The 18,675-nt window shown below is 39.5% G+C and overlaps 1 protein-coding gene across 3 annotated transcripts in view; it reads right to left on the reverse strand.

Moving 5' to 3' along the window:
- The window catches only part of nectin1b (nectin cell adhesion molecule 1b), a 165,812-nt gene that overhangs the window by 78,182 nt on the left and 68,955 nt on the right, over positions 1-18,675 (reverse strand). Inside the window, exon 6 of one of the 3 annotated variants that reach the window (XM_026913745.3) lies at positions 10,448-14,247. The exons of the other annotated variants lie outside the window; for them this stretch is intronic. Within the exon in view, the coding sequence (XP_026769546.1) occupies positions 13,742-14,247 (506 nt within the window). The 3' untranslated portion in view covers positions 10,448-13,741. Of the gene's footprint in view, positions 1-10,447; positions 14,248-18,675 lie in introns of those variants that run through there. 3 annotated transcript variants of the gene reach the window in all.

The following is an 18,675-nucleotide window of genomic DNA, read 5'->3' on the forward strand; positions in this document are numbered from 1 at the left end:
GGATGAGTTTAACACCAACAAAATAAGTGATCTCCAGCAAAAAGGCTGTCTTCAGTGATAACCTATTTCAGATCAGGTTCCTGTATGGGGTTGTGTACAGAGGTCTTAAGGGAGACCAACACAAGGGGAAATCTCACCTCTCTGTGTCGAGCTACACATGCTACTCCTGAGATACCAGTGATCCTGACAGTTGTACTGTGATGGCTTGGGACTGCGACTGCTGTGGTGGCTTTGGGGCTGCGGTTGCCTCAAGCAGTTTTGCACTCGGGTCTCTCTCGGTGGACAGTGGATCAGTTCAACAAAACAGACTTCATGTGAAAACTGTAATCAATTTCCTGGTTACACAATTGCACTATTTGTCCACGTAGTACACAGTTATAGAAGGGATTTATTTATAATTACACTATCCATTGTCATCCAGATGAAGATGGGTTCCCTTTTGAGTCTCGTTCCTCTCAAGGTTTCCTCCTCATATCGTCTCAGGGAGTTTTTCCTTGCCACCATTGCCTCTGGCTTGCTCATTAGGGATAAATTCATATATTTACAATTTATATCCTGAATGTATTTATTCCTGTAATGCTGTTTTGTGACAATGCCCATTGTTAAAAGTGCTATACAAATAAAATTGAATTGAATTTCCAGTTTCACCCCAAAATGTATTATTTGTGGAGGCAGCTGCAGTGCCAGTAAAAAGAAACTTGAAGTGGCTTTGGTGTCCACTGCAGTTGTATAAAAATTGGCAGCCCTGGCCAAATTACATTGATTTTTGAGGTGGAAAGAAAGGTGCAATAGAAACAGCTAAACACCAAAACAGCACTGATCCATTGAGGCATGTACTCCACAAGACCTCTGAAGGTGTGCTATGTTATCTGGCACCAAGACATTAGCAACAGAAAGTTTAAGTCCTGTAAGTTGCGAGGTGGGCCCTCCATGGATCAGACCAGCATATCACACAGATGCTCGATCTGATAGAGCCGAGAACGGCCTCACATGCCCATTGTAGGTGCTTTCGGCAGTGGACAGGGATCAGCAAGGACACTCTGCCTGGTCTGAAGCTACACAGCCCCATATGCAACAAGCTGCCATGCACTGTGTTTTCTGACACCATTCTATCATAGCCACTATGCTACAGTAGCTCTTCTGTGGGAATGGACCAGATGGGCCAGCTTTCGCTTCCCACACACATCAAAGAGCCTTGGGCGCCCATGACCCTTTCATGGGTTCCGCAGTTGTCCTTCCTTGGTCCATTTTTGGTAGGTACTAACCACTGCATACCGGGAACACCCCACAAGACTTGCCATTTTGGAGATGCTCTGACCCTGTTGTCTAGCCTTCACAATTTGATCCTTGTCAAAGTCGCTCAGATCCTTACGCTTGCCCATTTTTCCTGCTTCCATCACATCAACTTCAAGAACTGACTGTTCACTTGCTGTCTAATATATTCCACCCCTTGACAGGTGCCATTGGAGTGAAATAATCAATGTTATACCCTTCACATACCTCAAATTGAATTTCATAGTTATTTGAATGTATTTCCAATGCTCAAAACATACATTTCTGGACCAAATACTTCTCCTTACTTGGCATAAAACCTATTGACAAACCCCATATCATACACCTCTACTCAAAGAATAATCTTGCATCCTTAGAGGTATGAATTACACACAGGTAATATGAATAATCTGAATGTGGCATCCAGAAAATTAACTTAGGCATGCATGTAACCTGTGTCAACTTGAACTTGAGTCTGTCCCAAATATGAATACTGTCCCAAATACTGTATTCCGATGAATATGCTTTCACACTATCAAAACTACAGTAACAATGCAATGAGCAGAATAGATTGTGGTGAACTCATTTAAGAGTACTCGCACTGCTACTACTAAGTAAGCTTAGTGTGTTATGAGTGTGCTTAGGCAGAGAATGTATAAACAATGTCCTTCTGGAAAATACGAAATACAAATACATCATGCACTCTTCACATAAATTGATTCATAAATGGAAGATGGTAAGATGGCGCCGGTGTCTGTGGCATGCCGTCTATTGGATGGTCTAGTTGTAGCTTTTTTATTTTTATGCCTTTTAATTCAGGATGTTTCTAACATACTGGTCTATGATCACCAAACACTTATCAATCTTAAAAATACTTGGACTGGTATTTAATAGAATATAAATAGAAGACTAGACCGAATCTGTTCTTAGGGGGCCGTGCGCGTCCCCTTCTCCTTTCTTAGCAACTATACCAATGCCGACTGCATGGTGGGATCCCTCAGAGAAAGTGCTGCAGAAGATGGGGAAAGTGGGGAGGTGTTGTATAAGCTGATTTGGAAGTTTGGGCATGTGCAACAATCCTGCCTGCTTTTCCTCACAGCTGACCAAGACTGTGATCACTTCGTCCTCCTTCGCTCGCTGGTGCACCCTTATCAATGGATTAGACCTATCAGAGCATATTCTTCTATCAAGCTCTCACCACGACTACCACCATAGTGTCATAAGGTTGGCGTGAACTTCCAAAACCTCCGTGGACTACAGCCAGTTTGTGGCACTCTGCCGATCAACATGGCACTGATCAACGCCAGATCACTGCTAAATAAGACTTTTATTCTTAATGACTTCTTCATTTCACATGGCTTGGATATTTTATGTGTCACTGAGACCTGGTCAAATTTCAGGGATTTTAGGTCCTTCTCAGAACTGGTGCTATAAATCAACTCTCCTCAGACCACAGGATGGGGTGGAGGGTTAGCTACAATTTTCAAGAGTAAGTTTCACATTCACACCCTATCTACTGAAGATTACCACAGTTATGAATTGCAAATATTCTTACTGAACTCTACAAACCCTGTGGTCGTTGCTGTGGTATATCGTCAAAAACCTAACAAGAACTTTATTGATAAATTTGCAGATTTTTTAGGGAAAATTGTCCCAAACTATGACAGACTTTTAATACTTGGAGATTTTTATATTTATGTGTGTTGTGCTTCTAACCCATTATCCAAGGAGTTTCTAAGTCTTATTCATTCTTTTAATTTTGAACTTCAGGTGAAAGGCATTACACATATACAAGGACATACATTAGACCTTGTTTTATCTCATGGCCAACCTGTTATTGATATCTGTGATATTAATTTCTCTGATCAAAAGCCTGTTATTTTTAATGTCTACTTTCCCATTCCCTTAGTTCGTCAGACTCAGATGATTTGCCCTACTACTCATGGGGATTTCTCGGTAGCATTTACAGATACTTGCAATACATTATCCTTGGAATCAACTCTACATCATTTAAATTCAGATGACCATCTTACCTTATTCAATTCAACCTGGTCAAATATTTTAGACTCAGTTGCCCCATTGAAGTTTAAATATGTAAAATCTAAGCCAGATCCTTAGTTGAATAATACCATCCACTCTCTCCAACAGATCTGTAGGAGAGTGGAATAAAAATGGAAGAAAGATAAATTGCTGGTTTCCTATGAAATTCTTATGGATGCTCTATCTAATTTTCAGACAGTGGTGAGAGAAATAAATATTTCTCAGATATCATTGCAAAAAACTTTCACAAACTGCCAGTACTTGTTATGGAAGAGATTGTAGGATTTGTGAATGCCTGGGTGCCCAGTGGCAGGTGTCGTGTGAGACCAAATGATGAGTTTAACTCGCAAACTTTTGGTAATATAGGTTTTTCCATTGGGACAGGACTCAGGAGACTCAAGACAATTGACTTGGATGATTTTTTGATCCAGATCCCAGGTCAGCGCACCCACAAAACATGATTTGGGGAGACTGGTTTCATCAGTTAGTTCTTTGATGAAGAGTGTCTTCTAGTCAGTGTCTCCATTCTTCTAAGGCTAGTTTTAAGTAGTTCTTTGTTACCCACATCATAGCTGCTTTGGCTGGTGTGAGTTTTTTCAGAAAGAAAGACACTGGATATAGCTTGGGTTTTTCCTAGAACCTCTGGGGCAGGACAGCACCCACTCCAGTGTTAGAGGCATCCACCTCCACCATGAAGGGTTTGGTTTGGTAAGGATACTTGAGGACAGGTGCTGTGATGAATGCTTTTTTGAGGTTCTGAAGAGCTTGGTCGGTCGCTGGATTCCACCTTTGCCTTTTCGGCCCTTTCTTCAGTAGGCCAGTTAGTCGGCTGGCGATGTAGCTGAATCCTCATATGAAGGGCCGATTGAAGTTGGCGAAACCAAGGAATCGTTGGAGCTCCTTGGCTGTGGTTGGGAATGGCCACTTTTTGACAGCTGCCAACTTGCTTTGGTCCATGAAAACACCCTCCAGAGAAATGATGTAGGAATGAGATCTGCATGATGTGAAATTCACATTTCTTACTCTTGACATGTAAGTGGTTTTTCAGTAGTCAATGAAGTACTTGTTTCATGTGGTTAACATGGGTTTCTTGGGACGGCGATTAAATCAAAATGTTATCGACATATGCAATCACAAATGTCCCCAGAATGTCTCTTAGTATGTTTTTTGTAAGACATTGGAACATCGAGGGGGAACAAGAGAGCCCATTTGACATTATGCAGTACTCTTGGTGGTGCTAAAGAGGGCTGTTTCCTTTCATCTCCTTTACTGATGCGAATGAGATTATGTGAACTGCACAGGTCCAGTTTCGTGAAAACTTTGGCTTCACCGAGTTGTTCCAGGGTAGACGGGACTCGTAGTAACGGGTAGCTGTATTTAATGGTGATTTGGTTGAGTCTTCAGTAATCAATACAAGGCATGAGACCTCCTCTTCTTACTTCCATGAAGAAAAAGCCATCTGATCCTGGAGATATGGAGGGTCAAATGTACCCCTGTGCAAGGGCTTTAACTATATACTCCTGCATGGCTTGGTTTTCTTTGGAGGAGAGAGCATATGTATTTTGAGGGGGCATGGTACCAGGCATTAGTTCAGTAGCACACTCGTATGGACGTTGAGGAGGCATGCCACTGGCTTTTGCCTTGCTGAACACATCATGATATTGCCAATACTCCAGGGGAATGGTTACTTGGCACGAGGAATCAGGGCTTTCTAAGTAGAGGCGGATATGATTTCTCTCTCGGTACATGATATATGTGGATAATTTTTTTTCATCCAGGGAAAGCCAAGGACAATGGAATACTTGGACAGTCACTAGAAGGGAGACGGTCTCATGATGGAAGGTGCTGACTTCTAGATGCATTGTTATCGATCTTCCTCCTATGAGGCCCCATCTAGAGCCCAAATGTGAAGTGGGTTCTGAAGAGGCTGTAGGCAGAGATTAAGCTTTTCCGCAACAGTCTAGTCGAAGTTTCCAGCTGCACCAGAGTCAATCGAAACTGTAAAGTTAGAACACCTACTGAGTGCCTTACCTGAATGGGAATCAAGAATGCTTGAGGAAATACAAATTTAGCGGGACTCATCATGGGTGGGCGTTGCTTGGTGGGAGCCTGCTCCCTCGGTGGTCCTAGATGCACCAGGCACTGGAAAGCCTGGCACTGGTTGCTGCCACAATAGAAGCATAGTCCTGACCTTCATCATTCACGTTCGAGGGCTGTGAGTTTGGCTTGGCCAATCTGCATGCTTTTGATGGTGCTCTTGTCAGGTAAGGCTCTCTCGGTTGTTTTTGGGGCATGGCGATTACGAAGCAGGTGGTTGAGACAGTTGGAGAGATCAATGAGGGTGTCCGTGAGTATTGCTGGGTTTAAGCCTTGGCGATATGCTGCCTTAAGTGCAGGTTCATTCCAGCCGCTGCTGGAATGCATTCTGAACTCCAGGGCAAACTATTGTTAAGCAGCAGATACGGCAATAGTTGTGGTGAATGCTTTTTTTTTAAAAAGGACTAGTGAGTACAAAAACAAATACAAAACACTAGACATAATCAAGGTCGAGAGACAGTCATGAGGTCAGGCGATGAACAAACAGGGTCTTGAAGATCAAGATAAAATCACAATTGAGAATAACAATCCAGAATCAAAACCATGAACCATAAAGGCTTGGTACATCAGATGCGAAAACAGAACTGAGCGGATACCTTGCAGTGTGTGTGTTTGGAGTGTGCTTATATAGGTGAGGTGGTGTTTGAATCTAGGTATGTGTGATCAGTAATCTGGTGACTGTGAACGTGACATTGAACATGCTGTGTGGGTGTTGAAGTCCAGGGAGTCCATGTTTGTAGCTCATTCTGGGATACGGAGTTTGACACTGATTCCTGTGTAGATATGACATTCTTCTTGTTACCTATGAATGCAGCTAATTTTCTTGAAATTAATTTTAAAGTAAAAGTAAAAGACAGATAAATGATTCACTAAATCATTTATTCACTTAAATTTCCTCAAATTCTAAAAGAAAAAATATTTTTTTATTTGTTTACTTTATTCTGCCACATTCAATCTTTTTCTTCTTTCTTCTTCCTTGTTTATCTCCTACTCAGTAAGAAATAGAGAGAGTTAGCATGAGCTGTTCTGATGAGCATGCTTGTCTAATAAATAATGAACATACAACTGAATATAATTTGTCTTGATTTTTTATTTTATCAGTTTTATTACACTGATTATTCACTACCAAGTAACAGCATAATATATCTCAATAAAAATTAGTTTGGCTGACAAAGCCCAAGTCGAAAATTAGTAATACATGTAAGCATTCTAGTCATGTTTAAAGTTGTATTTGTCCTCCATGCTTACAGGAAAAGTGAGTTAAATTATTTTACCTGCAGCCATTACAAGCGGACTGTTTTTCTTCCTCAGCTACTGCCTTCAGGAAGGCTTCAGAAGCCTCTTTCTGAGAACAAAATAAGTAGATGTAACAGCGTCTTTCAAGCTACAGCATAGTAATAAACTGTTTGCAAGCCAAATCGCTGAAAATAAACAGTACCCACCTCAGTACAACTAAAATAAAATCTGACCACTGTGTGGTAAATAACCGCTAGCTCTCTAGTTATTAATTAACCATATAAGCTAGCTACATAACCTGAGGTTGTGTTAGCTCGCTACTTTTAGCAGTGGACAATCAACTTCTGACAATCTACAATCACAAATCACTCAGAACTTTTAAAAATCAGGAGGAAAATGTTAATGAACTTCAAAAGAAATATTTTACTTACATTTGTAGATGAACTCCTCTGCTGAAGCAATAGTCGGTTCCACATGTTTCGGCGAATTGCATTATGGGATTGCCTTGTCCGAGAAGGATACATGTGATGCTACCTTCAAATGTGGCAAAAATAAGGCACCTCAGTGGGCAGTGCCTTCTGATTGGGAAAGTTCTTTTCTCGGGGTGCACAGATGTTGCCCAAAAAATACTGCCTATCTAGCATGCTGCCTTCTGATTGGAACACACATTCACTTTGAAAGGGGTAAGATTAGACAAGATAAGAAAACATTCCACTTGCTTGCATACAACTGGTGCATAGATGAAGATGGCTGACACATTATAAACATACCAGTGTGCTGAGGATACTCCCAGGTCCAAACTCATAATTTCAAGGGGTGTAGTCTGCTGTGCCATAGTCACTTGTTCATCTGGGACCACAGGTCTGGTCTGATGAGTAACAGTGACAGAGGGCCCAACAGTCCCCTTGCTGGCTTTGACAGTAGGCATCCCATGTACCAGGAATGGATGTAGTGGGGTGATCGGTGGGGGAAGTTGTGTTAATTTCTACCAAATTACAGGACGTTCCAAGCTAATTCAGCACAGCTGGCAACCTTTACCACAACTGTGATCATTCAAACCAGGGAATTTCAAAGCACTAACCATAAATAATTTTAGCTAACCTAGTTAACATGATTAACATGCTTAAATGCTTCTTTAAATTAGATGTTGAGTCGTTCGATAAAGACAGCATCTTCACAGCTGAAAGGCATAGTTTGCACTGTAACACCGTTGTTGTTTCCATTTTCTCCTTTATAGGAAAAATCATTTAGAAATTTCCATAACTGTATTGCATTTTTTTCCAGCGGGCATCATCATGATAAACAGCTGTTTCAATGTGCCTCTACAGCAGAATGATTAGAGACAGATGTTATTTGCGCATGCACCAAGAGGTGGCTCACGTGAGTCACGACTGGCAAGAGAGCACAAGAACTATAAAACAGCTGTCTATATTATGTCAGAAGATAAATTTCTTTGATTTTAAATGAAAAAATTTTAATCCTGATAGTATTTCCTTTTTTTTTTTTTTTTTTTTTTTACAAAATGTACCTGTAATCTCTTTACTTTGTTTTTTGATGTAACTGTCACAGATACCAGGTTTTTTGAATCCAGATTACATAACACCCTTACATGTATTCCGTTACTCCCCAAGCCTGGTGCCAAGGTATCCTGGCCTATAATATTTGGATCTGCCCTTTCCGTTAACCACATTTAGTTAATTGGCTAGTTAGTTGTCTGTTAGCAAAACAGGTATGTTTCACATTAGTTGACTACCTCTATGGAAATCTGCCAATCCCTGTAGCACAGCACTGCTGCAACACAACTATCCAGCCTTGATTGGAGACATTTATTATTAAAATTTCCCTCTTTGCAGAGAGAAAATATGCACTAGACCAACAGCACAAGATACACACACACTACTACTGTAATATGGCTGACAAGCACTAAGCATTAGTTTTACTAATGGAGTTGCAAAGTCCATCCTGATGTATAAAGTCTGCATAGAGCTGATATGTAGCCAGTCAAACGTTTCACGACTGTTTCCATAATTAAAACAGCTCTGCCTTCTGTCAAGTAGGTTCACAGGACATGCAAGCTTTATGCCAATGGGTACTCTGCAAAGGAGAGTGTGAAGTGACACTTTTTATGATTGACATTAATCCTAGCACTTCCATGTGTTAGGTCAGGACATTTGTCTGGTTTATCAGCTGGTGCTGTCAATCATACAGATTAAGGTATGTAAGGTATGGAAGTATGCACAGGTGTTGCAGGTGCTCTAAGACGACTCTTAGAGGGACTCTAAGGTGCCTATAGGTAGACTACAGCCTCAAAATATCCAGTTCATGTTTTGGACAGAAGGAGGTGACCAGCTCTCTGTGCATTAGAGAACTGCCAGGTACTAACCACAGGTGGTGCAGTGTGGTGCAGGCTTCTGGCAATGGCATTTGTAATGTGGCAAAGAACCTGTTTCTTCCTTGTCTGCTGCTCATTTCATTTTTTCATCTTTTCAAAAACTGTAGCTACAGATGGTGCTGGTGTACCAGCAGGGACTTACCTTTTTTTTTTTTGCTGTATTCTGAAACATTGAGTGGGATGTTTTCGAGTGGTGTATCAAACCAGTAGTGGAGAACAGCTTGGCTGTTGTACCCCTCTTGATACTTGACATGAACAGTGATTACAAATCTGTCATATAATGTCTCTTATACAAACAGTGAAATGTTCTGTTTTTGCCCATTCTTGAAGGCCGAAATGTCTGTGCTTCATCCTAATTATTATTATTCAGGTCTATTTACCTGATTCCACAATAAATTCACTTTAGCAACTAGAGCTATCCCTGACCTCATCCAGCAAATACAAGTACACCACATTATCATACTGTAAAATCACACAGAATTAGGCACCACCTCGCTTTTTACAACAGCCCCATCCATATTGCTCAGAATTACAGATGCAGTGAAATTCTCATGTGCTCTGCTAAATTCAATATCAGGATGGTCTTGTCTGAAAAAAATGAAGCACATTCTATAACATTTAGACTTATTATAGCTAAATATGTTTTCAACTGCTGGCATGGTTACAAAGAAGCATATGAGTAGAAGGACAGTGAGAGCTTCTATTGAGGAACAATGTGAGGGTTCTGAGGGTTACTAAATGATGGAAAAAAGAGAATTGTTCTTGTTGAGAAATGGCCTGTAACTGTTCCACCGCACGCTTATTATACCAGTATTGAGAACAATAATGCCCCTATAGTTTTTACCTAAGAAAAAAGAGTGTTTGCTGTAGACTAAATGTAGACATAACAACTGTAGAGAGAATTTATCTGTGTTGTTGCTGAGACTGTATTGTTTTGTACATGCGTCATGTGTTTTGTTTGAAATGTTGTGACAAAGAAAGCAGTTATTAGTGGCTTGACATTTAAGGCTTGAAGGTGCATTGGGGTGGGAAAGCCCCCCAAAATGGCTCATGGGAATAATTTGAATCACAGTCCGTTTCCAAAACAAGGTCTCTTCCCTCACTACTGTCTTTCTCAAGCAAGTAATTGGTACTTTTTCTGCAGAGGCCCCTGTTTGAAAAACACACCCTCAATTCATTCTCACATTACTAAAGAACTTATCAGGTTGGTAATATTGCAGTAAGTAGTAATTCTGAATTGTTTGTAACTTTTACAGCAATAAACAGGAACTATTTTTGTGCATGTAAATTCATAAGACCTATTTCTTCACAAAAATAACATATTTGGAAGAGTAAATATTTATGATTATTAAATTGTATGCTGCATGAGGCAGAAGTTTAGTCACGCAGTCAGAAATTTGGGACAAAATATCATTGAACATTGAAATCATTTAATGTTTTGAAACAAATACAGGTTACTTCACTGGGTCAGCATGTGAACAATAATCAACCTCAGCAAACATACAAACATTCACATGACTGCATGGGGACTAGATCCTTTTCTGTAATCTTTTTTTTTTTTTTTTTTTTTTTTGCGCAGGTATTTACAAATTGATATATATCTATGTGATATATCCTTAGATAGAACCCATTAACATTAAAAGTAGAATTCCCACAATAACAAACATATTTACTAAGTATGAGCCATTTCTTTTTTCTTTCATTCAGTTGTGGTGAAAGAATTTCAAGGTGTTCATACTTAATTGATGCTCCACAAATGTTACATATTGTATTTACAATGGAAAATCAGGCATTTAAGATGATTTTAAAACAAGAACAATTACTGTTAAGAACTTTATATAAGGATATTATTGTGAATCCTCATTTTCTGTCTCTCAGTTGATATTTGAAGGCCATTATAACTATTCAGTGCTTCAAGAGGAGTGCCTGAGATGTGCATCGGGACTGGGATACTGCAGGACCCATGAGACCCCCCCCCCCAAAAAGTAGTGGGAGCAGGTGCTTTTTACTGACATGAGGTTGGGAACAAGCAGTCAGATAAGCTCAAGGGACAATGAAGGGTTATGTTGATTTACATGGGAGCACACTGGATGCAGCACAGTGCTCACACAATGCATGTACCGTGTGTGATGTAAACTGGGCTTTCGTCATTTATTAATTTATACAGTCATCTTCAGTAACTGCTTTGTCTTAGTCAGGGGCACTGTGGTTTAAATTACTCTTTTATTTTTAGTTCATTACAATAATTGTGGGTATTTACAAGCAAAGGGTTAAAATTTCTGTGGGAGCAAAGATGATTGGTCTGAGTGCCTGTGGGAGAAGGCAGGAATGTTATTTAAAAAAAAAAAAAAAACTGTCCTGCTCACATCTCTACCTTTTGCTAATCTTGAAAAAGTCCTCTAGGCTTGCTTGTGCTATGGTGAAACATTAACTAGTAATTAAATGCTACAAACTAAAGCAACACGATCTTACTCCCCACTGCTGGGATTATCCTTAAGTTTTCCAGTTCTGTTGTTTTTCCCAAAGGTGATATTTAATAATTACATGATTTGTAAATTCAACACACTAACACTTGAACTAAAAGGAAAAACAACAAAATATTCCGCTCCACTCTGTGCTGCAAGTGTAAACATTTTTCTGAAAAGATTTATCCTGAAAGTTGGTGGAACCAAATATAACACAGATATGTTTCATTGAGGGCCCTGAACTATTACATCTCGCAGACATAATATGGTCTGGCACATTATATTACACAACTAGTAAGCTATTTTTCAACATTTATTTTTAAAAAGAAAGCAACACACAAACAGTTACCCCAAGTAACCCCAATGTGGAGTTTTGCCAAAATGTTTAAGAATTGCACACGCAGCTTCTCCTTGTTCAGTGATACCAATAAGTGGCACTTATTTATGGTTCCAATATCTTACAAAAAGGTCCTGTGTTTTAGATTATGAATCTTCCCCACTGTGATTTAAGCCAGGTAGAGGAGTTGAGTATTTCATTCACAGGTTGTGATTTAAATTGATTTTGGGTGACTAAAAAGGCTATTTCTCTCAGAAAACAAATATGCACCAACTTACAAGACCTAAGATCCAAAAACCCAATGTCCCATCAGACTGGAATGCGTTCTACTGTCATAGTCAATAAATCGAACAAAACAGAATATTAGTTAAAATATGTTGAAGACATAAAAAAAACTGATAAACACAAGTACATGCACACACCTGTACATACCTGTAGGAGAAAAAAATACATACATTAAAATAAGAACCATTTGCATCTTTTCAGCTAGCTAGTTATGGTGACTGATTACCTGTTGACTTTCTCATGATTTTTATTTTTTTTTTGTAGATTTTTATTTTTTACCAACAATAATTTTCCCTATTTGTATGAAAGGTGGTAGGAAAAAACACTGCAAAACACAGTCAATGGTTTAGATTCTCAAGAGGTATGTTGCACTGCAGGTTTATATAAATCTGTAGTGTCAATATTTTTGGCAGGACACAGTTGCCTTTGCCTTGTTTGCTGTGATCCTAAATAAAAAATGAAGAAATTACCAAAACAAGAAGGATGGACAAACCTTTAAGCATATGATTTAAGTTCAAGTGCAGATAAGCTCATTTTGACATTGAATTGTCAAAATGCCATCTTTCCGAAAGCTTTAGCTTTCAAGTTCCATGTCACTGTGGCCACCCGAATGATCAGAAGGAGTCATCATGTGCGATGATGGAGTACAATCATATAAACACATGTCACAAAATGTTACCATAACATATTAAGCCCTATTTTTAATATGTACAGTGACAAACATGTTCCATCTCTACAAATGATTACCCCATGCCACCAAACAACCAAAAAAAAGACAAAAACCTGATACTCCAATAAAAGTCCATAGTACATTTATATCGTTTAGTGTAACATAGTGAAATGTACCTTGTCAAAGTATTAAAATACCCAATAATGTCAACAGAGATAAATAATGGGAGAAAGATAGCAAGAGATTACACTCCTCTGTAATAGCACTCTCATGAATCATGAGGTGTCATGAGGAACGTGTGTGCTTTCTTCCTTAAGATTTAAAACATCCTTAAACCATCACTTAATTTCAGTCTGAAGCAACTGACCAAATGCCTCACAACTATCCATTTATACATAATCTCACCATTTTCAGAAAACCAACACCCCATAAAGAGGAAAGACTTTACAAAAAAAAAAAAAGATCATATATGAAAAGATATTAAAAAATATAATACATCCAGTGTAGGACTTTCACAAGATGGGTGAGAACTCATTCATTACAAAGTCTCTTTTTAATACATTTAATACACTGATAGTAATATCAACAAAATGAGACAAATTATATTAATAATAACACACCATAAAAGTTTCAAGCAACTAGCCTGTACAGCTTTAGGAGTCAATGGCGATTGGCATGAGTGAAAGTTCACGCCTGTTTTCACTGCTGTACCAGGTTAAGCTATTAGCGTGTGGAAATATGTGTTGATTTGTCAACGCTCCAAGCTTTTTTTCATGTTCATGTTCAGTTAAATGTGTTTTTGATGGGGGCAGAGGTTGCTGGCATGGAGAAGTGAGGGGTGGGATGAAGAGCAGGATGGGTAGAAGGCTTCTAGTGATGGAGATGAAGGGGTGTGGTAGAATGCAGGTAAGAGCAGACTAATGTTGATCTCATTATTTGTTGCTACACTACACATACCACTCTTTCTTTGAAATGACAGAGCCATCAGTTTGGGATACCATGTCATCTGCAATCTCAGACTCGGGCTCATACTGGAAGGCGAGAGTCCGCTCATCGTAATCATGGCTCTCACCTTCATCCACAGTGAAATAGGGTCTCTTTAGGTCTTCAGAGTTACCATCGAAATCACGTTCTGTGCCCTCGAAGGCCCCTGGCCCCCCAATCTGAGAGGCCTTCTTCTCATCGTCTGAGTCATCTGGGTACTGCAGGTTCTTGGGCACAGAGGGATGAGCAGGCACAGAGCCCGCCTTACTGTAGCCATTACCAAAAACATGCTTCTTGGTGCTGTAGTCGCCTTTGAAGGTGCGCTGCCGACGCCGCAGGAAGTAGATGAGCAATGCAACACCAATGATCAGTACAACCAGGCCACCCACACCACCCCATATTGCAGCATTGGTACTGGGTTGCTTCTGGTCATTGTCACCGCCGCCTCGAAGGATATGGTTGGGGAATTCTGGGTAGGAAAAGACAGATGGAAGGGAGTGTGTCAGTGCTCAGGTGGGAAGGAGTGCATGTGCTCTTTTTTTGAGGAAAGGGACATGGGAAAGGGTAAGCCAAGGGGGAAAAAAACGATAAGGGGTCTCTGCCCCCACCACCAACCCTACCACCTTTTCCCAAGCCCCACCCTCTCAGCCCACACCAATGAGAAACATTTTACATAACAAAGATGTCTTTGAATATCCACATGAACTAGAATAGCACACAATATGCAGGCCGTGTTAGGCCTGTTACATACTCTACGCAAGTACGCAAACACAACCGCAAGTGCATGAGACTTACTTACACACCATAGGCACATTCTAGCACGCTTTCAGGCTACTCCACAGCAAAGTAAAGGCAGAAGTGGAATGAAGATTTGAAATGTCTATTTTCAGAAATACATTCTTCTTCAGTTTTTTTATGTGCCTGGGGTAATGTATACAGCGCCTCTTTCAGCAATGCACGGAACAATGTGTCCCTTTAAAATTTTGGATGCACACAAATTCTACGTGCATAGGCCAGAAACCCCCCTTTCAGAGACCCTTGTGTCACTGCACATGTTGGCTTGCGTAGAGTATGTAAGCATGTCAAATTCACTCACAATTCAAACCTATTTGTTATAACAAATCCACACTTTCTATACACTGTGCACTTTATTTAAAATAATAATCTACAAAGATTTCATGATTGTGCAACCTGTAGCTGCATAGCAAAGTGTTTGTATGCTATGTTGCTCATTTTACACCAACTTTGAAAACAAAATGAACACAAACATACTGGTTACTCACTGTCCCACTGTCTGATACATTACCTTTTTTAGCTGAACGGTTTTGTAATTACAGCTATCAGATAGCTATGGACAAAATGAACAGAGCAAACAAGTCTTCTTTTTCTTGGCTTTTGTGTGTTTACATCCAGTCAGTTGCATTAGCGCAATCTTTATGACAGACTGGCAAAAACATTTATCTTGGCACCTACTATGGTGGTGTCTTGAGCAGATTTCCTCATCGAATTCCTATATCCTATTATATAATCATGTGTAGCAATATGAGGTACAAACTGTGAAACATTTATAAAGGACAATAGAGAAGTAATGAGCAGCAGGTGAGTGTAATTATTTAGTAAGCAGCAGAGAGGGGATGTAGTTTTCAAACTGGACTTACTCCACTAATTATTAACATTATTACCATTAAGCAGGTAATCCTTTCAAATTAAAAAAAAAAAAGAATTTAGACAGAAATGTAAAATCACCTACTTACAACTGTTAATGGAACGCTGGAGTTGCTGAAACAGATTAATATCAAAGTGTGCTGTTGCTCTTTCTTCTACCATTAGCTCGCATGTAAACACACATGAAATGAGCCCAATGTGAATGGACTGAGGGTCTTGACACAACCACTTTCATTATGTATCCGGTGTGAATTCAGTGGTGTATACTAAAAGTAATATGCCTAGATTCACACGTGCATTTTGGAGGACCCAGTCATTGGTCTGGATTATGCCCTGAGTATATGAAAAATCATAAATTAGCCAACCATTTGTGAAGAAAAACGGGTGAATACAACACACACTTACACACACAATCCATGAAATGTGGCATGCTATAATTATCTGTTCCAAATTCCAAATGCATTGCTATATAAGAAATGCATAGGCAGTATACAAAAATGGCATTCATACAGCACTGAACTGGAGACTCATACCACTTTTAAGTGGCTTTAATAAAATAAAGCTTAAAATTACTGCAGCCTGCCAGTGGGTCACGTACCCCAGTTTGAGAACCGCTGCACTAGAAAACAAAAAAGCTTCTTAGAGACTGTTCTTAAAACTGAGGGATCAAGTATGCCTCTGTAAGTCTTCTGAATTTTAATTACTCCATCTCTCAATGCTTAAGCCTGCTGAATCACACAAACCCAACTGCTGATCATCTGCCCCTCTCTTTCCCCATTTTCCTTTTGTTTAGGGTTGAGTGTGTGTGGATGTGTAACTGCCAGCCAGTGTCAGATATCAGTTTAATCTGGCCCCTAATGAGATTAGAAATAATAAGGGGCTTTATTGCCTACATGACTAAGAGAGCAAATAGAGGTCACCTCTTGCTAGTGGTGGTGGTGGGGTTGGCCCATGTCCTTTAATCATGTCTTCTTTTCCTCATTGTACCCATCCATTAACATGTGCACACTTTTTAAATATTCTTCACTATCATTTAAATTCTTCTTTTATTTCATCTCACCAAGGTATCTGTATTCATGGTGAATTCACGGCTAAATGAGGGGAAAAGGATCTTTCATTATGGAGGCATGGAAAAGAACAGGGATGTCTATCACAACTTCAGGTCTAATAGGGCCTTTTAAAGCATTGCAAAAGCTATATATTGAAAGAGACTGTTCAGAGCTGGAAAGCACACAGTAATAGCTGTGTCTGCAATTATGTTGACCGTGCATAGACGTTTGCATATATTGTATGGTCATAAATAATGTCATCATGCTCACTAGGGGGCAGTGTCGCATATACCAATAAAAAATTTACAGAAGGTTTGTTTCACAGTAGTAGAGACTATGCAAAAAGCAAATGACTGGATGTGATGAAGGATTTAGCTGTGTACACTGTACAAAAAAAATCATTTGTGGTTTTTTTGGACTTACATGTGAAGGATGTGTGACATATTTCGTTTCATGTGCAATTCCACATATTTCCTTTATTTATTTATTTATTTTGGTTTATCATATCAAAAACAATTTCTCCATTATGGATAAATTTGTCTCACACTGACTTTATTTATGCACATCTCCCTCCAGGAATTAATTGTCACTTGACTGTTTTTGTAATGTTTAAGATATAAACATTAAAACATTTTGTAATGTTTTAAACATATTTAAATGTTTTAAATGTATTTATTTAAAAATATATAGGGGCATATAGACTATATGGCCAAAATTATGTGGACACCTGACCATTGTACATCCCATTCCAAAATCATGGGCATTAATATGGAGTTAGTCCCCCTTTGCTGCTATAACAGTCTCCACTCTTCTGGGGAGGCTTTCAACGAGATTTTAGAGGTGGCTTTGGGGATTTGTGCTCATTCAGTCACAAGAGCATAAGAGGTTGGGCAGTGATGTCCAACAAGAAGGCCTAGTGTGAACTTGGTGTTCCAGTTCATTCAATTCAATCAAGGTGTTCAGTGGGGTTGAGGTCAGGGCTCTATGCAGGCCACTCGAGTTCTTCCACAACAACCTTGGTCTTTGTGGACCGCACTTTGTGAACAGGGCATTGTCATGCTGGAACGAGCTTGGGCTTAATCTTAATTCTACAGCATAAAAGACAACAGTTATTTAACTGCTTCATTTAGCATTTGTGCTAGTTCTGGTTTGGGTCAAGAATTGTTTGGATCCCAACTCCAAATTCTTATGGAGCATACCTGAAGTTTTGGTATTGCGTATATTGGCACTTGTGCAAGCATCTGTATCCCATACCCATAAACAGAAGCCTTCTCGATCCAAGTACATTTACATGCATCTTTGCATTAAATCAGTCATTCATAGGGCGCTATGACAAAAGGTGACTTCAAAGTGGGTTCCCGACAAAAATGTAGTCTTGTTTCATTTCAAGGCACCTTTCCTATGATTGCTTCTTTATTGCTGTTTTTGTGTGCTCCAGTCACGGTGCAAATGCCATCCTGCCTTGCTTAGCTTGCCTTGACAAGCCCATGGATGTTCTATGGCGGCTGTCACACTTCAAATACTGGATAAGAAACACATCTCTGCAGCTCACATTTGGCCTTGGGCATAAATTTAAAGGAAAATGGAGGAATATGAATGCTTGAAATTCTAAACTGTTTTTGGGAAATTCACACTCCTGTCTTCCTAGGAATGCATAGTACTGGTCTTAATTGCTTCGATGATGTCACAGATTAATCATTTTAATGCAAAATGCTGGATCTGATTTGTAGCAGAGGGGGAGCTTAGCATTTACAGCAGCTGATGGAGGCAAGGCAAGGGTGAGTGAAGGTGGGAGAAGAGCAAGAGGGGCAAGAGGGGGAAGAGATAGGGCCTGTCTGTCAGTAGGCAGATAAAACTCAACTAAAAGCTCCCTGTCAGCTGCTTCAGTAATGTTTGAGAAAACAAAAGCTACGGATATTTATCAAGTGTCTGGGAATATGCAGATAGTGAGCCTGCCTTAGTGGTGACAGCTAAACAGGCCTTTTTGAGGTTAATAGTTGGCAATTCTTAAAATTGATTCTGATTCTCACCCTGATTTCACCCTATTCATTCATTCATTCATTCATTCATTTATTTATTTATTGACTGACTGACAACATTTGGTGTATATATTATTTATTCTTTAACTGTATCCACTGCATGTACTTTCTTAAGATGGGGTTGATCTAAATAGGAATATATAT

The sequence above is a fragment of the Pangasianodon hypophthalmus genome, chromosome 6 (assembly GCF_027358585.1).
Source record: "Pangasianodon hypophthalmus isolate fPanHyp1 chromosome 6, fPanHyp1.pri, whole genome shotgun sequence".
Lineage (NCBI taxonomy): Eukaryota > Metazoa > Chordata > Actinopteri > Siluriformes > Pangasiidae > Pangasianodon > Pangasianodon hypophthalmus.